General features: G+C 39.4%; 1 protein-coding gene across 1 annotated transcript in view; it reads right to left on the bottom strand.

The window, feature by feature from the left end:
- EPHA4 (EPH receptor A4) overlaps positions 1 to 17,277 on the bottom strand; it is a 125,746-nt gene extending 108,469 nt beyond the window's left edge. Inside the window, exons 1-3 of the mRNA XM_073359960.2 lie at positions 17,153 to 17,277; positions 14,651 to 14,718; positions 9,322 to 9,985 (exon numbers count right to left, since the gene is read on the bottom strand). Coding sequence (XP_073216061.1) covers positions 9,322 to 9,985; positions 14,651 to 14,718; positions 17,153 to 17,243 — 823 coding nt within the window. The 5' untranslated portion in view covers positions 17,244 to 17,277. The remainder of the gene's footprint in view (positions 1 to 9,321; positions 9,986 to 14,650; positions 14,719 to 17,152) is intronic.
- Positions 17,278 to 26,502: the final 9,225 nt, after the last annotated feature.

Raw genomic sequence — 26,502 nt, 5'->3', positions numbered from 1 at the left:
GGGAAGGAGGGAGGTGAACTGTTAGTCCCATTTGACAGATGGGGTATTTGAGGCAGGGATAGTCCAACGGCTGCAGAAATAGACAGCATCAGAATTCAAGCGTCCTTGGCTCCCAACCAACATACCTTTCTTTATCTATCACTCAAAGACAGAAGCAGGCAAGTTACAAGCAACCAGAAAACTGAGTTGCAGTTCTTAAAATAAAATAATTTTCACAGAGAAACCAGAAGTGGGTTCTGCAGTCTGTAAACTAGTACTTCTCAATGTAAACATTGCTGCATTCTCCTGTTAGAACTACCTAGAAGTTTCCTGTCTTTGAGCCCACCCCCTTTTTAATTTTTGTTTACTTGCCTCTTGAAAACGGCTAAAGAAATCTTCTACATGCTCAGGCTAAGCTTTACAAATGGAGTACTGCAACATCTAAGGAGGAGTTCAGTCAACTTGTGCCCTTTATTGATCTCCTATTTCTCCCTACACTTTCCTTCTAATCCTTTCCATAATTATATGGGCTGCTTGAGCTTTCCAGAGTTGTCAATTTCTCTTGACTCCATTTTCAAATGGCCATCCTTGAAAGAGTCTGGGCACTGGATCAAGCTGTCTCAGCTTGATCACAGTATATCCATGTTGCCCATACCGCTATCGACAGTTCTGAATCATACTGGCACAGCTGTCAAGAGACTTCTAGTGCTGCTCAAATTCTCTGCTCTGGAGAGAGAGAGAGAGAAAGAGGGAGGGAGAAGGAGGGAAAGGGGAAAGTATTGATCCAATTCTTTTAACATGCTAATTTGCCTAGAGGCTGTTTCAATCATTGCCAGACTGGACACTTCAAAAGGAAACTGTTTTCAAAGTGGGGATGTCTTTTTCAACTACAGAAAACACTTAAAACTGAAAACAAATGAATTCAAGCACCAAGTTCACAGAAGCCCGGCTCGACACTTTTTTCATCTCTCTAGTCAGATATGTTTTATGTCTGGAAAGACAGACTCGTTAATTAATGCTTTCACAATCTGGTCTGGCAGGAAGCCTCTGGGATTTTTTTTTTTTTAAAAAAAAGACTGTTCCACACCCTTTAAGTGAGACACTTTGAAACTAATACAATTTTTTTTAAATAATAATTTGTAACCTGTTGAAGAGTTTCATTGTTTTTTATTATTTATTTTTAAACCAAACTTCCTGCTCTTCTCAGGATAAAAATTAAGCTAGCTGCAATGAAACTGCTGTAATTCATTAACAGCATCAATGCTGATGAATGTTTGAACCTTTCTTAAAATGTTGACAATGGAGAAACAGAGCTGATTGTTGAACCCATTCATTCAGACTCTGATGAGAATGCATGGCAAATGTTCAGCAAAAAAACCCCATGGGTGACAGAAGCATTGTTAAAATATTTAGGAAAGATGCAGCCTCCTTGCCTGATGCCTTTGTTACCAACATGCACTGTCCTCAATCAGTGGATAAATACAATGCAAGGAATGGATATGTTGACAAGATTTAATTAATGGACTTTGGAAAGTCTGAACTATACTACATATACATAACGTTTATGAAAGAATTGAAAGCAATGAGTGTTTTGCATCTGTTTCCAGGTCACATGTGGATTTCTGGTAGAGACGAATCTCAGCCTGAGCTGTGAAGTTAAGAAGGGTTTCTCCAAGTTCAGGGCTTTTGGAGCTGGGCCATTCCAGTTCTGGCCCATTACAGAGACTGGATGGAACTAAGAAGTTTAGATCCAGATCTTAACTTTTCCAAAGTGGAGAGGGATTTAGATGTGGGATTCTGGTTCAGGCCCTTACCTCTTATTTATAAGGCTATGTTTCTCATTATGGAAATAGACCAAGGGAAGATCAGATCCCTTTAAGAAAACTATAATTCAGAAGAACAGTAGTTGGGAAAATATTACATCTTCAATCTAGCCCATTTATCTGTAATAAAGCCCAGCAGAAAAGCTCTCCAGCCAAGACCGTACTTTAACTAAGCACCAGGTCTGTCCATATTTATCTTCCGTCAGTATTGTGGGTGGAAGTCAGTATTCTCTTAACCTCTGAGCCCCTGGAACTGAAGGAGACAAAGAGCCAATCTGGAGCCACCGGAGAGCATAGCCAAATAGCAAACGGCAGGGAGCCAATTGTTAAAGCAACATTTGGCTCTGGAGTATGCAGCTTCATTGGGGCAAACTGTTATTCACAGAAACAAGGCATGAAGAGATAACACCATAAAATATGAACAAAATGGAACTTGTTTCCTTGCCACTAAATTGTTAGCTTTATAGGACTTCATGCTGAACAGTAAGAAAAAAAAAATCCAATTTGCTTTGAAGCGCATTAGTCTAACATCCTAATTATTGTTTACATTGCCATTTGCCTTCTATTAAGAATTGAATAATTACCCAGCGCTTCATAGTTTAAAAATACAAGCAAACAGGATTATCTGGGTAATTGAGACACTGTACCACAGCCTTGGATTGGGGCTGTGTATTCACATATATAAGAGAAATTATTATTATCAACTAACTTGGTTCAAATGATAATTTAAGATTTCAAGCAGATGGAAATCTGTAACAGATTAGGACATTGTTCCTAGGATCACCTTTGAGAAGTGTGGATCTGTCAGGGGGAGGAAGAACGGCCTGATGGCTCAGACACTAGACTAGGACTCAGGAGAGCTGCATTCAATTCCAAGCTCAGCCACAGACTTCTCACATGACCTTGAGCATGTTACCTAATCTCTCTATGCTTCAGGTCCCCATCCATTAAAATGGGGACAGCATTACTTCCTTCTCCTTCCCCATACTTTGCCTGTTTTCTCTATTTAGATTGTAAGGTTGTTAGGGTAGGGGCCCATCTTGTGCTAGACATAGCAAAACAAGGCCCTGATCTCAGCTGAGACCTCCACGTGCTACCATAATGCAAACACTACTTTAAACCTATCCTAAGAGAAAGAACTTTCTCTCTGAATTTTCTCTTGGCACAAATGACTAACTCATGAAGCACATACCAAGCACACAGTACCTCTTGGTATTATTTAACCCTAATAGTCCATTCCAATTGTACTTTGAACAGCACCATCTCACTTCCTGAGGTATTGCACAGGGCAAAACCAAAGTTTCTGCACGTTTCTTTGTTGTTTTAAACAGTCCTGCCTCTGCTTAATTATGCCACACGGTCTGACACTGTGCCATTTATGGCCCTGTGAAATTATCTTTAAGTTAAACACTAATTGGACATTAAAAATTGTATGCTTATATTTGCAACAAAAGCCCCTGCCTTGATGGTTTATAGAATGCAGCCCCTAATCTGATCACAGTCCTAACTTCATACTGTTGATTTATAAAACACAAAATGAAAAACAGTGCTTTTTAAACAAATACAGTACATGCATGCAGCATGTGTTCTGACTTAAATCAATAAACCTTTCAACAAATACGTCCCAAACAAGCCTGAGTTTGGGGAGCATTTAATGAGCCTCAGCTTTCCTGCAGGCCAATAGCAAATTTTAAGTAAAGTTAAAGCGAAAAAATTAAAAAGGGAAAGCTACTTAAATCAAAATATATGGGTGCATGTGTAATTAGGAAGTTTATCGAGGGCAATCATTCTTTTCTCAGAGATTGTTTTTTTTTGATAAAGAAATGTAGCAGTTTAATTTGTGCAAGTTTATCCGAGCACTACAAGCTGAATTCTCTCCATCCCCCAAACTAATAATTCCGGGCCAAGTTCATTCCTGTGGCAAGCCCAGGAACTCAAAGGAATGATATCACATTTGAACTGACCCTTTGCATTGGAGTCTTCCTGAGACACACAACTTTATGCTTTTATTTTTAGGAAGTTCCTGAAGTTGGTTCCCTTGGAAAAGATGTAACTACAGAAGGTCACCCATAAACACTGTGAGTAAAATCACACCCAGCAACATGCACCCCCCGCTCAATAAAAAGCACTAGAAACTACACTGCAAGTGAGTGATCAGTTTAAAAAACAAGCTGAGAGTTTTACCAGAGTGTAGCACTTTCCCACATGTCAACTTGAAATGAGCAAGTGGGCTCCAGCATTTAGTAGAGAGTGACAATCAGCCATATTCAGAAGGAGAAGAGCTGGGGTAGAATAAGAACACTGTACAAATATTGCACTCTGTATCTCTTAAAGAAATAACTTAAATCAAAACAGAATTAATTTGCATAAAATCCAAATCTTCAGGGTCTTCCTAAACAGAAGGAGATTTTGGCCAAAGGAAGCTCTTATCTCCTTTGTGAAATGGGGAAATGGGTGTGCTGCTTTGCATGAGGTGTATACAAAATATGCAAATGAGGAATCTGCTGCATGCAAAAGGCAAACTGGCCAGACAGTTGACAATCCCCATTCACAGAGAAAACTTTCCTAGTCTCCAATGGGAGTAAAGAGAAGGAAACCAACATGTTTGCTTCCCAGGGAGGTGAAGCAGGCTCTGAATATTCATAACATTCCCATGACTAAATGGACATTTTAATTGTCTCTGATTCATGAAACTATATGACCTCACCGGCTGCCCAAAAACATAAAAAGATGCAACATTATGGGATGAAATGAGAGAAGATATTTAGATCAGAAGTTGGGAGGGGAGAGCGGAGTCTCAAAAGAGACAAGCATACAGCTGAGCTATTGCTTAATCACTCCTTCTCAAAAGCACAATAAAATCCAAGACCATGGGACCATGTTATTAGACACCGATAAAATAACCCCTTGACAGGAAAGACTATATATCTAGGTCTCATCACATGTAACACAAGCTAGGTTGTGGAGATTTTTATCAGTAGAATTTTGTCTGGTATCTTACAAAAACAACTGAAGGCTGCTATCCAGTCTTCTAATAAATTAATAAAAGGATTTTTTTTCCATTTAGTTTTAACATAGTTTGTTGACCTTCCTTCTTACTAATAACATCCCATGTAATGACCAGATCCTGCTCTCACATAAATGAATAATAGTTTTGTCACTGATTCCAAATGAAAGCACACCCACAGATATGTGCCAAGGAAGATTTTAAAGGAACTTTTTAGATTTACATCTAAGGGGGGGGATTTTAAGTGTGCCAAATATTTAAGTGGACATCTTGCACCACACTGTGGTACAAAATCATATAGGGAGCTATCCTGATAAGATGTGGTGGACTCTGCTAAAGAGGAATATGTTCAAATCACTTATTTTATACAGATAAGTCTTTCCCCCACCCAGCAGCTTCTCTCTTCCAGTTTTTATTTTTTCTGTTGCCAAAAAAATAATCAGTCTGCACATCTTAAATGGCGAACTCAACTCTCCCCTCTCTGGGTAACCTCTGCGATTGCCCTTTGTGCTGATGGAAAGAGCAGCTAAGTTATTTTGGCAAAAATTTAGCCGCAACCAAACCAATGTGTAACAGAAAAAGAACAATAATTAAACTCTGATCCTCTGATATAAAATGAATTGTTTCTCTCAATGATCACAGCCATTATTCAAAGCCACAGAGATAAAACCAATCATATTACTCAAGGGATTGCTTCTTAAGTTTGCCATTATCAAAGGTAGGAGGAAAATTCCAAAAATGGCAAGGATATGAAAAGGCAACACTCTAAACCACATTTTAAACGATGCTGGATTTTCTGCCAGCTGGCCTGTTCAGAACTCACAACAGCAAGTGTATGAAGACAAAGCACTTAACTCTCATAACCTTTACACAAATCATAGCAAAAAAGCTCTTGGTTGTCTCACATATTTACACTAAATGTCAGGTCTAAACTGAGAATTGTAATTTCACAGCATCAGAACCATCCCAGATGGTTTCAATCTATTATATTTATAATCTGTCTATTTTTTTCCTTTTACTCCCCTCCCAAAATATATGGACAGCCATTTGATTGTGATAAGAAAATTACATAACTACATCTAAATCACACTATACTCATTGTATAATACGAGTATACAATAAAATAATTTATACAATATTTAAAGTGTAAAATAATTTATATCACAATGACATATTCAAAAGAAACACTATGGCTTGACTTTCCCCAAAAGCAGTAATTACCTTAGCCTTGCGATAGGTCATAAAATAAGATAATTTCATGTTTCATTAATAATATTCTTCATGACTTTTTTTCTTTTCCTAAAACCTTGATCATTAAAGAACAAATCAGAGGCAGGGGGGTGGGAGGGAAAGAAGAGAACAAAAAATCAATGTTAAAATTACCTTCTTTCTACTGGGTGTTAAAGCTGAAACCTCTATCATGAGAGGAGAATGACTGCTCAGCTAACCAGCTTTGATTGTGTGCATCAGTGTCAAATATTCCAGTGTTCCACTGTATCATATCTGGGAACCTTCCTTAGCTGAATAAAGTTTAAGATGTTATTTTTTCCCCTTCCTTGATTTTTGACAGATGACAAGGTCTCCGCAGAACAATTATCCTCAGGAGAGCTTGTCAGAAATTTTCCAACAAAAGAGGGGCAATTTTTTAGCAATACTTGTCCCTGTCCCCCCCCTAAAAAAAATCTCCTGTTTTTTTGACCTGTTCTAATTCTCAGCATCAACTATTCAACAGGTTCAAACTGCTGTTAACTGCAGACATACATTCTCCTTGAAAGAAGAGTTGCTTAACACTATGTGGTTGTCTCCCACCAAAGACTGAACAAAATCAGCTCAGAAAATGTTATTCAAGATCAGGAGCTGGAATGAACTTGCATCTGCTTTTGGGGCAATCCAACCATCACCTTATAAACTCTGACATGTCTCCTCATTCTTGGCCTCCATTAGCATATACTGCTGGAGATGAGAATGGCAAGAGGAAGTGTAGTTCTGTCCCCAAGGCTTCTGAAGTCTCCAGCAGATGACCAGCGTTAGATCTCACAACAACAGGGGCACCCCCCACTCACCCTGCACCCACCCTGACTATTCTTGCCTACCAAGCCTTTGTCAAACTTTTAAGATCTTAATCAATCAACTCTGACCTCAGGATCACAGGAGGAAGATGGATGAGGAAATGGGTGACCTCTGACATACTCTTGTATTTGTCCTGCCACAGTCAACCCATTGAAAAACAATTGGGGTGGAACCTGCTTGCAAGGTTCCAGTCATAGGCTGGTGTCTTTTTATAGGCTTTTGCAGACTTAAGATCTTTCGTCCCGCCTCACCATCCCCTCAAAATCCATGGGAAGCATTCCCCTCTCTCAACCCTTCCCCCAGAAAAACCTATGAGAGAAGCAAATTTGCTGAACTGTAAAATTAACTGGACTATGGAAATGGGAAAACTTCTCCAGCAATGTCAAAAGCCTAGTTGGCCTTAACCTCAGTAGAAATCAACAGAGAGTGAATTGTGAACTTTATTGTAAACTTCATGAATCAGAGGAGTTCCCTGGTACACTACTCTGACTTTGGGATTGGTAATGCCAAAAGGGAAACCACAAATAACCAGTGATGAAATGGTTTTAACTATTTAAAATTACTTGATGGCTTGCATCCTCTGAAAATAACTTCAACAGGCTAGATTTATGCAAGAGTTTCTTTCTCCTTTTATATATGACCCCATCAGATTTCTCTTTAACTGAGGAAATGGAGAATCAGGTTTTGTGGGTCCAACTTTCATGGGCCCAGTGGAGAGTTTATAGAGAATCTGGCTGAAGACATTAACTCCCAGTATCTATTTGTCATGCAATTAGCTCGTGTTTGAGCCAACAGCTAAAAAAAAAAAAAAGTGTTAGATCTGCATCCATCATTGTGACCCAATACTGACCCAATCGCCCTTGAAGAGAACTCAGGATAATCTCCATGCAATAAACCAAGATCCCTTTTTCATTCACCTCCTCCTCCCACAAATTGGGTTGTAAAAATGTCAAGGAGCCTTGACTACAAGTTATTGGGCCATTTCAAAATAATAAAATCTCTCCAGCCACTGATGCTCTCCTATAGTCCCCAGTCACCACATCAGCCACATTTGTATGTTTACTGACATGCAAAGATTTCCAAGCTTCTATTTCACAACATTCCATAAAACAGAGTAATTTACTGTAAACAGAGTGCCCTGCCACTGTGCTGTTAATTTTTCAATTCTCACTGCAGCCCACTGTAATTTTGTGGACGATAAGATATGCTTATATTTTTTCTCCAAATGAAAATGCTAGAACGAAGGCAGAGGCTTGTGCTTAGCACTGCTTTCCTGCCAACCGTTAATTTCAATGCATAACAATGAACTTCACATTGACTGTAAATTATCATCTAAAAGATTTCAGTAGGGCATTTAAGAAAAAAATAGCTCTTTTCTTATACTTGTCTAGCAGAAAAACTATCGGTTGTTTGTTTTATTACCTCACTCTCAATTTCTTAGTCACAACAAGATATTAAACTTATCCTAGGAAACAAGCACAAGTAGCAAAACAGAAGAGTGTCCATTATGATCAAAACTACATTTCCAAACATCTTAAAGAACAATACAAGGCCTAATAATGCAAGGTGCTGAGCACCCTCAATTCAGCACTTTGTAGGATTGGGCTCATTCATCCGTACAAGAAGCCATTAAAGGCTGATCTTTATTTATGCTCACAAGTAAGGGTTTAGAAGATCAGGCTCAAGATTTCTAATAGTTCACTTATAAAATAATGGTAACATCTTAGGGGGAAATGTAAATCTTTTTGGAGATAATCTGCCTTTTATATGAACTTTAATCCCTAATTCTGCAGCGCATAGTATGGGGGGTGGAGGCCTGTAGCATTTCTAAGAGTATCCTAGCACCTCCATTGTAATGACAACAATAGAGCCCCTATAAGAAATGAAAATATTTAACAAAGGCAGCAGTATCAAATATCAAATGGTTATTTAATACAAAAATTTGCAACAAGTGAAACACCAAAGATTTACACTTCCGGGGGAGCTAAACTCATCAAAATAAAACCCAAGTTTCTCTGACTGATTCTTCTCCCGTTTTAATACCAAAGTTCTCTACTGAGTCCTGAAGGAGAAAAGGAATACTTTTCTTTCTCAGAGTTTTCTCTGCTTAAACTTTGCTTGTGAAAGAGAGATAAATGATGGTGGCTCCAGTGCATTACTTTTGCATCCAATTTCAGTGGCTACACCAAGGTAATTCAAATCTAAGTGCTTGTTAGCAAACGTGTTTTGCCTTCTGCTGATTGCAGTAGCATCATTTGTTTTGTCAGGATTATACACTTCTTAGCCTTGCCACCTGGAGCTATTGCACTCTCTCATTGGACACCTCTGTCCCATTGCATCCCACAGGGGCTGCTAATTACTGGCTTTACTCCATCTACTTTCATCTCTCATTCAATTACCCGCACTGAGCCCTTATGAAAAGTACAATATGACTGGTCCTACCTTGGCATTCTCCATTGTGCTCATCATAGCCAGCATTGCACAGACAGTTGCCAATGGGTACCAGCCATTCGCCATCTGCCCCACAGTACATTTTTGGCACATCCTTTTCTTCTGAGTTGTTCACACAGGAGCCCCGAACTTCCACTAGAGAGGATGTATCAGCCCCAGTGATGGTGTCTGGAAACTGAGCCAGGTTGCGTACAGTCAATGGGCACTTCTTGTAGAAAACACGGACGGACACCAAGGCGATGCAGGCACCTACATCCTGAAAAGCCAGGTAAAACCCCTTCTTGCTCAATGGGCCCACATCACGTATCTCTGTGTTCAGCTTCATGATCCTATCACCGATGTCCACCTGAGTGAAGCTCTCATCAGCAGCAATGGTGTCGATCTTGGCAAACTGGCTCTCACGGATATAACGCTCCTTATCATTGTTTGATTCATAGTAGTAAAGGTTAAAAGTCTCTTTGCAAGTTCCCATGACACCTGGCAGACTGTTGCAGTCTCTCAATGTGAATTTAATTTCAATATATACTCTCTGAGCCCCCTCGCGGGGAATCCAGTCAGTTCGTAACCAGTTGTTCTGACTTGGCTCCATTACATTGCAGACTTGATAGGTGCGGATCGGAGTGTTTTTCTCATCCATAATGCTTACTTCCTCCCACTGTGAAGAATCAAAGCAAAAAGTACATCAGTGTTAACAAAGGTACATCAGCTCTTCACTACAGAATTAATCCTTTTGCTTCTACTGGTAGCATGCAGCTTTCATTTGTTTTCATTTATAGAAAAGTCGTTAAACCAAGTCATATGTATTACACCAAGTACCTAAAAATCAGTCCGTTACGGAGAAAGCAAGTTCAAAATTAGGTTGGTAAAATACCTCAGTGAACATATATTTAAGAACAAACAAAAAACATCACACTGAGCTAGGCCAACAATCTCTAGAGGCCCCCACCCAGATCTGCCCCAGTTTTGCTAATCACTGAAAAAACACATACTTCAAGATAGCCCTTGCGCTGGAGAGCGTACAATCTCAAAAGACAGGCAAAGTATTAATTATCCCCATTTTACAGATGTGAAACTGAGGCATGGAGAAAGTAAGTGAATTGCCTAAAGTCACACAGAAGGTCTATGGCACACCTGAAACTGAATCCAGATGTCCAGAGTCCCTGTCCAGTGTCTTTATAAGGAAGGATGTTTTTGTGGTCATTTCTCTAGGCTTTCAAAAACCAGCTACAAACAAATTCCCCCATTAAACCATCCTCAGTTTGGAATGGCAACAGTACAAATTTATTTACAAATGGATATCTATTATGAGCATTGCTTTACTGGAGACCTGGGGTGAAATTCTGGCCCCAGTGAAGTCAGTAAGACTTTTGCCATTGACTTCAATGGGGGCAGGATTTCACCCTTGGATTGTTAAAGACTGGGAGGGAGGAATGTGGTTTAAGTACAGGTTTCAGAGTAGCAGGCGTGTTAGTCTGTATTCGCAAAAAGAAAAGGAGTACTTGTGGCACCTTAGAGACTAACAAATTTATTTGAGCATAAGCTTTCGTGAGCTACAGCTCACTTCATCGCATCCGATGAAGTGAGCTGTAGCTCACGAAAGCTTATGCTCAAATAAATTTGTTAGTCTCTAAGGTGCCACAAGTACTCCTTTTCTTTTTGTCAGTTAATTAGCATCACTGACAGAACTTTGCTTCCTGATACCAAAAATAAAAACTCTTATTTACCGCCTTTTATTTTCATACCATCCTGGAGTTAGAAACCTCAGGCAGTTAAATTTACAGTCTAATAAACCCTAATATGTTATAATGCTGTAGGCAGGCTTTAAACTTGCACTGATGTAGGGATTTTCCTCTCCTGAAGGGAACGGAAAGTAGGGGGAATAAAAAGCAACATAGCTATCGCATTGGAGCAAATTCAATCCCTGAAGTAACTAACTACATTTGTGTCAGAGAAGTTATGTGAAGGATGAATTTGGCTCCCATGTGTGTGAACCAATGTTTCAGCAAAAGTGTGATGAACATACCATAAAAGAAAGGAAATGGTGAATCACAGCTTTGAAAAAAATGTTAGAGATTATGATAATCACATAATGCAGAAAAGAAAGCCACCACAGTGGCCTTCTTTTGTCTCTTTTTCAGAAAAAGAATCATGGTTCTGCTGAATTAGAAGGGGGAAAATCCTTTTTTAAACATTTGTATTCGATAAAAGCTACACTCTGGCTGGGATTCCAGGCTGTACAATGAAGCACGTGAAAAATATGCTTGGAAAATTGTTATAATGCAACTTTCCAGGAGCTTCCTAGAAATGCTTTTGAAAACTACTAAAGGTGCTGCTTTGATAAACAGCAACATTCTTAACACCGTGGACCTCAGCACATAATATCCTGTATTCTTTTTATAAGAATTGCTCTTTTGCAAGTGCTGTTTAATTTAAAAGCCCCCAGAGTAGCTGAATCTGCTTATGCATCTATGGCAGTTAGCAGTGGCACCATGAGTTAAAAGTAGTAAAGAGGGTAACATTTTAGTTTCTGCCTAGAGATACTTGTGAATTAAAAAGGAGGGAAGCGGGTGGAAAATCGATACACATCATGTCACACTACATGTTGCAGAAAAGGGAAAAACTGGAAAGTCATCTATCAATGTAAAATGTAACATGGAGTTAGTAACCAGATAGAGTTCTTTAATTTGCAGCTGCCATGAAACTAGTTTTGTGTCTTTATGATCCATCACTTTCCATTCTCCTTATCTTCCAATGGCCTGCACTACCTCCTGAGTGTGTGAGGGGATAGGGTGGGGGGAGATATAAAGAGTTGTCAAAGGGATTTCCTTTAGCATGTTCACACAATAGACGATGTAGTTGTAGGATTTGCTCTGAAGCTCACTGAAGTCAATAGAAAGACTACAACCAAATTCAGTTGGATCAGGCCCTCAGTGCAAAATACATACATGACCTTTTTAAAAAAAATCTGTTTCTTATTTAATTTTTTAAAAATCTGTCGGCTGCTGTAAACAATTAGAGTTCTAAATTTCCAACCACTTGAGATTATATGCAACACTAAATGTGTCTTCAAAGAAATATCTTTTTGCTTTCCCTCTAAAATGAAGTTTTATAATACAATTAATGTTATGGTTTAATGATGCGCAGAAAAGCATTCCAGAAATAGAACCTCTCTTTCAACTGTGAAATTTAAGAGTAATTCATTAAATTAAATTTATAATGTAATACTTTAATTCCTCCAGGGTTACTATATAAATTTGATAATGTTTAGTTCTATTCATTGGTCAATACCCTATTTTTACCTCCAATATCTCATATTAACAAATAAAACGCTTAACATCTAAAGGTCTGTTGTAGATCTATAAAACAGGTTTTTTTTAAGTACATACAATAAGCTACACACAGTTAAAAAGAAAACAAACTGGCCTGGAAGGATAGAACTTCAGGGGCTCTTTTCGAAAAAGAAAAAAAAGAAAGAGAAAAGGGTGTTCTTTTCTGCTGCTTTGAAATAAATTTGCAGCCTATGAAGTTATAATAAATGCTTTCCAAGCACTCTATCGCACAGACAGACCATGTACTCTTAAATTTTTCACTACCAAATTAAAAATAGAACACACATAGGTCGGCTTAGTGAAACCAGTCACGTCCACAATAAAACAGTACCCATTTCCTTCTCAAACTTGAGAGGAGTCTTCAAAGATGACTAAGAGGGGGGGAATCAAGTAAGTATTAAAAACATACAGAGCTCCTTTGGTCATCGATTCTGCTACTGACTTATTAAAAGACTCTTAATATATTTTAATCTACACTGTAGGTACCCCTTGGTGAAGCATAAGAAAGGCTCTGTCTGAATCATTGACCTTTCCAGGGTATAGAATTAACAAGGAAGCCTGACTCTCACTGAGATAAAGCTGTACCTTTCCCCACTGTCAAAAGATGAGGGCAATTGCCTACAATCAGCAGTGAATGTGTGCTGTCTACACCGCCAGAGGCCTGCCAATCACTTCCCCTCTCTTTAAAAAATGGTCTCAGGGACTGTGCAGTGTTCTACAGTCAAGTTCAGGCAGAACAACAATGGGGGGCAAAACAATCCTCCATTTTCCCATGTTATGGTTAATTCAAAGCTTATGCATAATGCATCACTAAAATAAATGGCCTCAAATTCCTTCCATTTGCTACTGTTTCCTTTCCTTCTTAGTTGGGTGGGGAGGGGGCACGGAGGGAACGTTAGTCTACAGTGTGTTTCATTAGGTACTGGAAGAATCCACTTATACTAACTATTTATCTTTAAGCCCCTTTATTTTCACTCATTTTGACTTAGTAATAGCATGTGTTTGTATTTAAGAAGACTTATTTGTTTAATTTTAAAAAGGATCTGAGTGTATTTTAATTTGATAGGAGCAGGATGTACATTACTAACATTTTTTCTTAAATTGTTTACTTTTACAATTTCCTGTAGAGAAAAAGGTTCTGATACATTTTTTTCAGTCTTAAATGGTCCAATCCTTCAAGGTGCAAAGTGCCCTCAGCTCCTATATAGTTCTTCATTGGAGGATTTGAGGGGTCTCAGCAGCTTCCCACAAGAGGTGCTCTGCAGCTTGCCTGATTGGGCTCACTGCAGGTAGCAGCCAGTTTGTGCATACAAAGGACTATGCTAAAATCTTCCTAACTCCAACCACAAAATGTGTGACCCTTCCTTTCAGGATCTGCAACATAACATACTGTTGGTTACTACTCTTTTTATAGGGTCCTCAAAAGAAATTCATATGATTTGCCCACTGTACAAAAGAAAACCCTAAAAAAATCTGAGATTGGGGTTTATTTGTACAGGGATCAAAACTTGCAATATTGTTTACACTTTGAAATAAATCTATTTAACTACTGTCCCTTCACGCCATAAGAAAGGTCTGTCTTGTCTATTGATTCCTTTTCCCCCCACACCACACACTCAATTTAGAAATAGAACAGCAATTGCTCTGAACAGAGACTGTCCGTGGATAGAACAATTACAGGGGTGGATTCCAGTTTGGTCTCCAGATCACATTTCTTGTTGGTATTTCAGTTTTAAATAGGCATCTAAGTCCATGCTTTGACCAATCTCCTAATTTTGAAACCTTTTTCTGCCCTTTTGGTTTCTAATTCTTCAATGATAGAACTATCCGAAGGGAGTATAGGGTTTCTCCAACAAAGTGTAATTCACTTCATAGGCATGGAAAAAATCTGACCTCCTTACCACAAACAATAATCGAGCCATTAGGACTCTGCAGAAACTTACTAATCATTCCCTTTTACCCTTTTGATCAGATAGTAATTCAGAACTTACCCCTCCTTCCAAAGGACTTGCTATCCACCCAAGTTCCCCCTGAACTGATCTGGAATCCAACAGGGTAACTGCAGAAAGACAGAAAAAAATAGATTAATTTCCAGTTGCCAAAGGTCAATATGACAGACAGTATTTACCCGAGCATTTCTATACATGCAGAGCATGACCATATCCAACTTAGAGCAAAACCAAAACTTTTTTTCAGTTAGGTGAATATCTACATTAACTTGATCATCTCTCACTTTTAAACCTGGAGCATTTTTGAAAGCGTGTTTAACTTTCTTAACTGTTAAAATTTGTTCCAAGGATAATGATCTAACATTATTAGTACTCAAACCCATCTGTTAGATGGAATAATTCTGAATTAAAAAACAAAGACAACCAGAAACGACAAAAGATATACTGCAAATGATGAGCTCCCAAATACTTTTTTGTAAACCTTGTATTTTACATTAGACTACACAAAAGAGTGGAAAAGATTTAGGATGATCACATAATTCCTGACTCTTGAATATGGCTAAGCCACAAGTGACTTTGTATGGAATTCCCTTCAAACCAAAATAAACACCTTATTTGTTCTGTTTGCTATTCCAGTTTGATATTTATATCACTTATACATTGGTGAATATTTTTTAGAAGGAGGCTACAATAAACTGCTTAAACATTCAGCACATTTGTGACATCACAAGCGTCAGATAACATTGTTCTCATGTTCTGGAGGTTTTTCTGCACTGGCAGGAAAATGGGTTTGCTCTTTTTAAAAAAAATGTTTTGAGTTCACCAATCTGTATTTGTAGATAGATGAACACACACATATGCACTTCAGTTCTAAGAATAAAAACGGAGAACCAGGTGATTTTAAGTGGACTGTAGCCCAATCTTGCAATTCCTTGCACTACCCCAAAATCCCATCAAAGGTAGTGTGATTTTGGTATGTGCAAAGAATACAAGATCATTCACCTAATATGGAGTTAGCTATAGACACCAAACCAGACCCAGTGAAATTCCAGCTACTTGGTCTTTTCACCACAGTGATCCTGCAAAACCACGGATTCTGAAGACCACTGTAAATTAAAGCTCCACCTGGAACAATGAAGTGGCAAACCCCATTTGAAAGGAAGGGCTCGATTATTAATCTGGCTGTTTATGGCCATCAAGGACAAATGTGGAACCTTTTAGCATTTTTTTAAATAGCTTCAATTAAAAATCATCCTCTCCCAACCTTCCCTCTTTCCTTCCAGACAGATGTAGATTTAAGATGCCATTTAGTCCTGTAACTATTTTTAAATGTAGCTATCTCCTTCTCAAAACTCCCCCTCATTCTTCTTTTTGCCCCTGGAGAAAAACCGGCTACATTCATTTGGATTAATGTAAGGTGGATTAGAGAGACAAAGGGAACAATGCAACCCAATTTACCCAAAAAGGGGGGGGGAGAAAGGGGGAGAAAAGGAAACGTGAGGAGAATCAAAAGGAGACACGAAATGAAGGGGAGAGGGGAAGAGGCCAGAGTAACCCACAGCAGCTCTAAGCAGCGGCTTTTCATCTGCAACTCCTTCCATTCTCCTCTCAAGTTTAAACTCTGGGAGCCACGTTTGTGTCACAGACAGAGCCTCTTTCCAGGTCTTTAATTTTCAAAAAGGCAGGGTGCGTTAGGGGGAATGCGGACAGGACAATGAAATCCACAGCTAACTAACACAGGGCTTCGTCCTTCAGTCCTCTACTCTGGGGGCCGGTGGCAGCAGAGCTGAGATTCCAGCGGGCACCGGCTCGGAGAGAAGTCTCAGAGCACCTCTGCAGCCAGATGTGCCCAGGTCCGTGGCAGGGAGCGCATGTGTGGGTCCATGTGATTCTGCAACACTCTTGCAGCTTCGCCTCCTACCGGCGCCCCCTCCGTCCCCGGGGCAGGGAATGCCCCACGTCTCTCTCTCTCACCACTCATCAATAAGAAATTACCCCAGTTCTCGCTGCGATTCCACCGCCCCAGAAAGGGGGCGCGTGAAGGGCAGGGAAACTGGGTGCGCGGCACATTTTAGTGTCACTCATTGATTTGCAATCTCGGCCGCTCGGATCCAGAGGGTCCCAGCTACGGGGGGCTGGTCCCTGGCACAGGGTGCGTGGGCGCACGGCGAGGGGAGCAGTGTAGGGCGCACTGCGCTGCGAACCCAGGGCCGGCTCACCCACGCGCGTACGCGGAGCCCGTCCACACGCAAGGGGCTGCACAGATGTCAGCTAAAACTAAAACTTTCCTCGCCCGGTGCTGGGACAAAAGTCTCCGGAGGAGGCGCCGAGCGAGCCAGCTGGGAACCAAGTCCAGTCCGCAGCCAGCGCACAACCCCCGCAGCAGCGGGGACCTTGCACCCACTAGCTCTGCCCGCGCGGGCGGGCGCCCAGCCCGCGGTGCCCCCGGGTCCCAGCGGCTCGCGCTGATGAACTCTGCTCAAAGCCGCAACCTGCCCCAGGCACAAGTGCCCCCCGCAGCCCTGAGCCCGGCTGCCCACCTACCTTCATTGGCCGGATACACCCGAGAGCCGGTGACAGCGCCGCAGATCCCCCAGAGGAGCGAGAAGAGGGTGAAATAGACAATCCCAGCCATGGCTCGCCCGTGCCAGCGCCGCTCCAGCCGCTTCTATCCCAGTGGAATAAATGCTTCAATGGGGAGGCCAGCAAGCTGTAGACATTGCCAAGGGGGCGGGGCGGGCGGCTGACGTCTGCCCGTCCATCAACCCTATTCGCCAGTCGGAGTAGCTCATGGCAGCTCAAACCCCACCTTGCCGCCCAAACACGCCCCCCTTCCCCACTTGGCCCCGCCCCCACCTGCTTCCCGGGCCGGGCTCCTCCGCACGGGGCGATAGGTTTGCGCGGGGCCTGTGCCACCCTCCAGGCAGCAGGGTCCTACTCACAGTGTGGCTGAAGGCTCTTGTCTGCGGTTTGGCAGATGGGGAGGTGGCTACGATGATGCTAAGCCCCTGCCTCTCCTGAGCTTTAAGCGCTAACAAGCGATCGCCGGACACAAGTAAATTTGCCCTAAAATTAATGGGCTGAGTTTTTGGGGTGTGGGTGTGTGTGTGGGTGTGGGTGTGTTTTTAAGGAAAAAACCTTTTCAACCCCAGAGCAAAACTCCTTAGCAAATGGGCGCGAAAGGAGCTGGATCTGTATTATTCTGGACTGCATTTTGTTTAGCAAACATTTGGGAGGGGAAGTGATGTACAAAAGGGGTATATCGAATTTTTGTTTTGTAGAGGTTAGCTGTTAATTTCATGCGATTTCCCCCAGCCGCCAATCCTCCTTACACACACACAAGTAACTTGCTCCAAGACGGAATAAGTATCTCTTCCTTGGGAAGCAAAACAAACGAACAAAAATAAAACCCCCGCTACTTTCTTGAGCGTCTAGTGACAGGTAAAATATTTGATCTGTCTCCATTAATCCAGCAAAAATGTCAGCACACACAGATTTTGTTTGCACGTTCTGCCTCAAAGCCAACGAAAAGAAAAGGGATTCAAAGTATGACGAACTACAAATGAGAAAGGGGGAGGAAGTGTGCAGGTTGTCATTAACAGTAGGGGATTGAGAAATGAGAATTCCCTGAACCTAACAACTCCTCAAAGTCGCGCTACTTATCTTGTTTCCAGCGATTTCCTTGGAGGATACTCAAATAGAAAAATCGAAGAGAAGGGTGCAGCGTATCCTATCCACCCGCAGCGATTCCTCGCAAAGCCGTCAGCATCTGCAACATCCAAACCCATTTCTTTTGCTCGGGGGAGGATGATCAGTGAGCTCTAACCCTATTGCTAATGCACATTGCAAAAAAATAGTGTCATGCCTCGGAAGCCAGGGCAGAGTGTGCTTTTTCCTGTGATATTTGCAAATAACTGTCTGTCACTCTCTCTCTCACACACACACACACTTTTATTCCTTTTAAGTTAAGGAGTGTATTAGCTTCACTGAATAGCTGAGCTGATAGTTGGCAGGCGAGGAGATGCCCTTTGATGTATATTATTCTGGAGCATCCTCGTCTAATCAGGACGAGGAAAAAAGTTGGCAGTTTCTTGCCCTTTTGCTTGTTTTCCCCTTAGTGCATGGACTGGTGTCGGGATTTCCTCCCCAGTCCTCCAAGCTCAGGACTGGCTTCTCAGGAAAGCGCTGGTCTCATTCACCCGCGAAGAGTTTCTCATCATAAACCAACAGCACCATCTCGTGGATTGAGGGATAACAGGGAACCCAGACAAAGACGTCAACGTGACAAGTCAAAGGATGGGGATTCTTTTTTTAAGGTCCTTGCACCCAAATCATTTTCTGGTGCCTAGAAATGAACGGTTGCATAATATGTGCAGCACGTTCACTCGTTCCCTGCACTTTTTTAATGCTGCAAAAGGTTAATGTGGAAGGGGTGATTTTATCAGGGGAAAAGGTATGTTGAAAAACTCACACTATATAAAATTAGCTGATTTTCCCCCCAAAGTGTTGTAATAACAAAATGTGGGATAGTTCTGAACGCGAGGGAGGCTTTCGTGCCTGCTACTGCTGATCTGGTAAAGGGACTGTCGAGGTTATCAGTTATGATCAACCCTTATTATTTCCTTATCCTTCATTATTGCCAGAAGCTAACAGCTCACCAGTTACAGCCTCTGTAGGCTGCGAGGTGGAAAAGTGGGTTGGACTATTTCGGCTCATTTTTTCCTAGGGGGAGAAGACGATGGTAACAAAAAGTAGAGGTGAAAAAAAATCAAATCTTAGCTGTTAACATTTACAAGTAAATGCAGCTGAAATATACAGTTTTCAGCTGGTGTTTTCTCCTCTTATAATTAAAAATAAATAACAAAGGGGATTGCCTTAACTGGCATTTTAAGAGGGCCTCAGCCCAGTGTGTACCAGAATCTGGGTCTTTATGAACAAACACAGTGTTCTAACTGAAAGGGGAAGAGGGGGGGATGGTGCCTTTCTCTGCTGCTGGGGAAGTTCATTCTGATCTCTGGGTGCTGCTAAATCATCCCTGGACCCTGCCACAGATTAATTTTATTCCTTTGCTCAGCAAAGGTATGTCTGAGGCTTCTCTCCTCCCTCCAGCACCCCCACACACTTCAGAATGTGCTAGATTGCACCAAATGGCAGGTATTTTCCAACCAACGCTATGCCATCACCACCTGCTCTTTCCCCCCTTCAAATGATTCTGGTGAAACACATGTAATAAACAAATGTAAAGCAATTACCATGTGTCATTTATGAACGCAAGGCTGGATCCTGCACACCAACAGAAATGTTCCCTGAGGATGAGGCCCTCAGTTTTCCGCAAAGATGTAAATCCAATCATTTTTTAATGCACATGGACAGCAGCCTGTGGGAGTTTAAAAAAAAAAGCAATGAAACTGTAGTAATATGACTTTTTCCCACTCCTTTGGAATATGCATGCTGAATATTAAACAAAACCTTTCCCATTGCAGCTGCCTTGAATCAGTGTGTCCTTCTCAGTTACATGCAGTGACTTTAAAAAGAAAAAAATAGCCCCTGCCTCAGACAAATAATCTGCAGAACCAAGAGTCTGTAAACACTCACTGGAAGGGCAAATGTAACAGCTCTTTTGAAGGTGTTATGGTCTGTAGGAAAAAAATCAAGTTTTTGTTCATTCTCTGAATATTATGGACCATTTGGTTAACGAGATTCACAGGTACAGACACACACGTATACCCACCTTTATTTATTTATTTATATTTAAAGCAGAGATTCAGAGCCTCTGTCAGTGGGTAAAAATAGAATGTGTTGGCATTTTCAAAGCAGTGCAGGGGATTTTAATTTTAATGGGAGATCTGTGGCTGAACCCCTGCACTGCCTTGAAAAATCTCAGACAGGAGAGTTTTTAAAAATCTTTAAATGCACATTTACAATGAGCCCATGCTTTTAAAGATCCCTTGGTATTTGGTTTATTAGCCAGTGTCACTATGGTAAACAATGCTCTTTAAAAGTATATATAATTTAAAACGGTCTGAACTTCTGCTTTACAGTGGGAATATTTCCTTCCTTTTAAAAGAGAATAAAAGAAAAACCTCAGAATGACTTATTCCAGTGTGATAGCTTGCAAAATGTTACTAAATCCTTATATGTATAAACCTGTGATTAATCACTGATTGTGTGATAAATAATAAATATAAGAATAATAATTAATAATAACAATAATTGGTGCATATATATTGCTTTTCTTCTTTAAAATGCATTGCAAACACTAGCTAATTAAGGCCCTGCAGCTGCTGGATACTAACCACCCTTTCTTTGCATTGAAAGCAAATGGTTTTGGAATGCTCAGTCTCTTTGCAGAATTGCAGCCTAAAGAAATAATTAAAATATTTAAGGTTTAGTTTAGGCTTGATAGGGATTGGCAGTCCATCCTTAACTCACCTTATGCATCAAGGTATTGCTGATATTGGGGGTTAATGAGAGTTTTCCTGCATATGGAATGAAGAATCTGGCCTTTCTGCTAATACAGCATAGCAGCAACAGATGATCCTACATCTCAAGTTTTCAGTGAGTCTACTTAGCACAATAATCACTGTGCATAGTATTAAATCTTGGCACGATCGGGCCCCACAAAAGCTGTAATAGTTAAGTCTAATGGGAAGAACCAAAGACAAGAAATGTGTGATGAAATCCTGTCCCCATTAAAGTCAATGGCAAAATTCCCACTGACTTCTGTGTCTCCAGGATTTCAGCTCTAGTCCTGATCACTTGTACCTTCAAAACTTCCTTTGAATTTAATAGGAATTTTGGGCACACGTCAAATGCAAAATTGGCTCAGAGTTTGATTCTCTCTGCCAGAGATTTGTTGGAATAAGCGTGCAGGATCAGGCCCTTAATATCTTCAGTCACATGTCTTGACTTGATGGCTCAAATCTAGACCTTTAAAAATATTTGTTGAGTGATGTAAAATGAATTATTGCTGTGAGTATTAACTCTAGTTTATTCAATGAAGGCCAATAGATGCAAGATTGTTCAGAAAACTACAGCTGTCGATTTTGAAGTGTGACTAAGATTATTTTGTAAACACAAGACAGAAACATAATAAGAATCAACTGGTTTATGATTAAACAGATCTACATTTTCCAAATGCAAGTAACTAAAAAAAAATTGTAAACAATATTTTAATATAACTTTATGCATCCAAAGACAGAGACTAAGTTGTGGTTATGTTTTGTTTTTGTTTCTTAGGATCCAGTTAGTATAACTTGTAGCACCTTAGAGACTAACCAATTTATTTGAGCATAAGCTTTCGTGAGCTACAGCTCACTTCATTCGATGAAGTGAGCTGTAGCTCACGAAAGCTTATGCTCAAATAATTTGGTTAGTCTCTAAGGTGCCACAAGTACTCCTTTTCTTTTTGCGAATACAGACTAACACGGCTGTTACTCTGAAACCTGTTAGTATAACTTTTGTCAACATTTTTAAATGGCTAATATATATATTTTTAAAGTGTGTTAATGTTGTTTTTGTAATTTGGTTGTTATAGTCAGGATTTGAGTGGGAACGTTTCCCGCCAAACATTTATTTTGGACATCCATCACTAGCAGTATCCTAAAGATAACTCTGATAGCTAGTATACTTCATTCTTGCAGTAGAAAATAAATCCTTTAAGTGGCTGTTCAGATAATGGAACTTTGAAAATAGTCCTTGCAAAGCAAATGCAGCTTTTAAAATGTTGTACTTCCAGAGCTTAATTATCTATAAGGTTTCTTGGCCTAATGTGTGGGGAGAGGCGGAGCTTATCTCCTTTTTGGCTATTTATACAAAAATTAAGCCAATGATTAATTAAAGCAGTCTTACTATTTCTATTTCCATACCTCAGAGACATCCAACAGATCCACTCTAGGTCAATGGAAACTTTATGGCAGTAATGAAACATTCAGGAAAAACGCCTCCCTTTCTCTTAACAAAACACAGACCTCTGTGGTAATGTCAGAGAAATCAGTCTGAGCTACACAATATTTTTAAATAATTTTAAAAATTATTTTATTGTATTAGGATCATTTTCATTTATTAGGATAAAGGGTTTCCACATAAAATCACCACAGACAATGCAAAAAGGGACTGTAAATGGAATACACTAAAAATGCACAATTCTACCAAAACCCCACCATACTGTCCCCTACCATCAATATTTTGGTTCTAAGTAAACTTTCTTAAAAATCCCTGCCAAGATAATCACAATTTCTTTGCTTTGTATCTTTTATGACAACTCTACACTCATCTTAGCTCTACCGTGTGTAATTGATATTTAGACCAAATTCTGCTCTCAGTTACATTATACCAAATTAACTCCAGATTACAAGGAAAATCTCAGAATTTAGCCTTTAACATTTTGTTACAGAAATTGGGATCTGTTACTTTTTTTTTAAACTGCCTATTAACAGAGCAATCTGCTCCGTTGTCAACCTGCCTAGTTATATTATTGTGACCCACTATCAGAAGTGATTCAACTTTGATGGGGACTAATCATGTTTGCACCATAATCAAGTTTATATAATTTAGATAGCCAATTTAGTGCAACTTAGCAAAGCATAGCCAGCTTTGCTCTATATGTCTTATTATGTGTTATTATTCACATTCAAAACTTTTGAAACCACTTTTACTAGAAGCACATGTTGTAATAATTATGGTGCTGTGTTAAATGTTTGGTCATGTCTATTTCATAGAGGTTGACCGTGACTGAAGTATTTAGAAGAGTTTATAAGTCTAGAAATCAACAAACATCGATGCACAGGCACATACACAAAGAACACATTTCAAGATGATTTTGGTTTTTGAAAGACTCAATTAAAAATATTTTTACCCATTATATTACTTTTATATTATGCTTTTTATTTTTATAGTATACTTTTTATTTATATTTTTATATTACTTTTTTCTCACTTATTACAATATTCCAAAATATTCTCAGACTATATAATTAAGATATTTGGGCATTTACATATAAGGTTGGTCTTAAATATTTTTTGCAGTTAGTGTATTTCTTGTTAAACATTTGACATTATCTTGACATTAAAACTAATTCATATTTGTTGAGTTATTTTACATGACACGGATGTATCTAACAATTACAATAACCATGAATGCATTAGAGACCAGTAAAGAGCTGTGCTTTAGTACTAGCATTCTGGTCTTTTTTATTTAATCTTTTCAGTCCTTTATTTTTCCATGTCCACCTACTCATGTCCGTCCATCTCCCCAGAAGCTTTTTGCTGTCAGTCAAGTGACAGCCTCAGTAGGTGGTTTTGTGTGTTCACTGGCCTCCTGAGGCCCAGCACAACATTTAGATGGAAAAAGGAAAAAAGGAAACACAAGCTCTTCCTTTAGTATGCAGTTCCACAATCTGGAGGAAAAAAATCACCCAGCTTCTCTGAAAAGTGCTTTCCCACAAAAATGCAAGCCCCTTTACTGAACTCCCACACACCTTAAGCCCTACACAGCTATTTGGAATGGAGTGTAAAATCACACTAGGAAGTTTAGCACTCATAGTCTAGTTGTCAAAAGGAATAATGCACAAAAGATGGACCTTTACCAGACTAGTCACCAGAGAATTGCTATAGTTTCCTTCCCAGTACAAGTCTTCAGATGTGCCTAAGCTTTCACTTCTTGGATTTACAGATTCTTAACTGACTTGTGAGTATTCATATATATGCTGATAAATTACTTGAGGAAATTTATTACTAGTAATGTGAGAATAACTGTTGCCTTCTTTATTTGTTATGAGTAAGATTTTACTCCTCATTATATAAAGTTGTGCTAAGTGAACATCTACATATGGATAATAGTTTAGTTCTGTAAAAGGCAAGCTAGGGGACTGATCCTTATTGAGGTGAACAGGAGTTTTGCCATTGACCTCAATGGGAACAGGTTCAGGCCGTTAGCTCATTTTAGAATCCACATAGCTAAAAATCATAGCATGGAGTCAGACTTAGGCATTTCTGGTTGTTTAGGGTTCTTTTATTATTTTTATTGGTGATAGTCTTCATTTGTATTGCAGAAAATCTGACATTATGATTGTTATTACAAGGCACATGTGACAAACTGAGGATAGATAGTAGTTTTGCTTTCTTTTCTGATCAGCACTAGTCTCTAGATCAGTGCATAAACAGATAAGAACCATAAATGAAATGTACCAGGATTTTAACAATAACAATAGAAGCACTAGTTGCTACCCTGCTATTTATAATACTCTTCAAATCTCAGTGTTAGAGTGAAATTTATAATATACCACTGTCAGATCCTAGAAAGAAAATTGGGTCACCTAAAAATATTTATGAAGACAACTATATTTTTGATGCACTTTTTTCTTTATATATATAAACACACACACACACACACACTGATAGACACTGATAAGATGGTTAGGGAAAAAGTGAAAAGAGATACAGATCTATCAGAGAAAAAAATTGTATACCAGAATGTCAAGTCTGGTATTCTAGCTTTTCATATAATAACCAAATCAAAAATAATAAATATAAGAGCCCATTTCTGCTAGATGTCTGGAAGCACAGTTCATTATTGCAATCAGCCTTGTTAATACCGACAGGCAAAAGGCAATCTGAAGCTTTTTGATGTAGAGGTGTGACCACTAAACCTTTGCAAATAACTTTATAACCCTGGCGGTTGTTCGCAGTGCTGGCACAGATGCTTGGCAACGAGAAATGTTTGTGTAGACATTTGATTTAAAGGTTATTTAAAGTTGTTGAGGTTAAAGAGACCTTAATTATTTCAAAATGCTTTTGGAATGTCATTGGCTTCATAATGTCAATCTATAGCCATTTTACTTCTTTCTAATTTATTATCATTTGGGATTATAAGCAGCCTTCATGAAATAGAGTTATTCCGATGAAGATTTAGGACTCAGTTGTGCAATCCTTACTCATGTTGGCAAGCTCTTATTCAGGTGAGCAGTCCTATTGGCATAAATAAAATACTCATGTGATTAAGGGCTCACCTAGATGGGTAACAGTTACACAATCAAGCTCCGAATGAGAATTCCTGGGAGTGTTTGGCAAAGAGTACACACAAGTAACAAAAAACAAATGTAAGTGAAATAGCTGTGCAAAATCATATAAAGTCTGTTTCCAGCAAATTTAGACATGTCAATTAAATTCAGACTGAAGGGTAAAAACACAGAGTTGCAAACTGCATGTGAACAATTATTCTTTTAAAATCAGAAGATCACATTCTGCCATGAGAAATACAGGGTTTAGTCTGACAGTTTATCTTCTCCTTTCAAGAATAAGATTATGTAAATCTTTTAAGAACTCTTGGCCAGACCCTGCCTCTCTTGCTCAGGCAAAGCTACATCTTACTCCGAGAGCAATTTGATTATTTACTAAACCTAAATGGGGGGGGGGGGCAGAATTGGATCATCCATCTGGAGAAAAATACATTTGCAATTAATATTACTGTGATATCCAGTTTTCAGATTTGTTTTCAGATTGAGATTTCAGTTTTTTCTTGCATTATTTACTCCAAGAATTCTAAAAAGAAAAAGAATAAAGCACTAGTGTTACTAAACCAGCAGACATTCCATATAAACCTCTATTGATAGACAGTGAAATTGCCTTTCTATGAGTTATCTTTTTGGTAAAACATGTAAGGAAAAGAGTGACAAATTTGTGAGCTGCAGAGCTCTAATTTGTGTTTATTCAGTGTATTTTGAGACAGAAATCTTCATGGAGATCATTTATGCAATGACAGCACAAATCAAACCACACCCCAGACAGGCTCCCTACAGAGCACTGGAGATTTCTGTCATTCCTAAAGGAGTGTAAATCCTAATGAATGCAGATTAAACCATTCTATCTGAGATAGACTATCCCACTGTCATGAAT

Source organism: Lepidochelys kempii, chromosome 9, assembly GCF_965140285.1.
Source record: "Lepidochelys kempii isolate rLepKem1 chromosome 9, rLepKem1.hap1, whole genome shotgun sequence".
NCBI classification, from domain to species: Eukaryota; Metazoa; Chordata; order Testudines; family Cheloniidae; genus Lepidochelys; species Lepidochelys kempii.
Note: the sequence above shows the minus strand (reverse complement) of the source record. Positions and strands in the feature narration are given on the sequence as shown.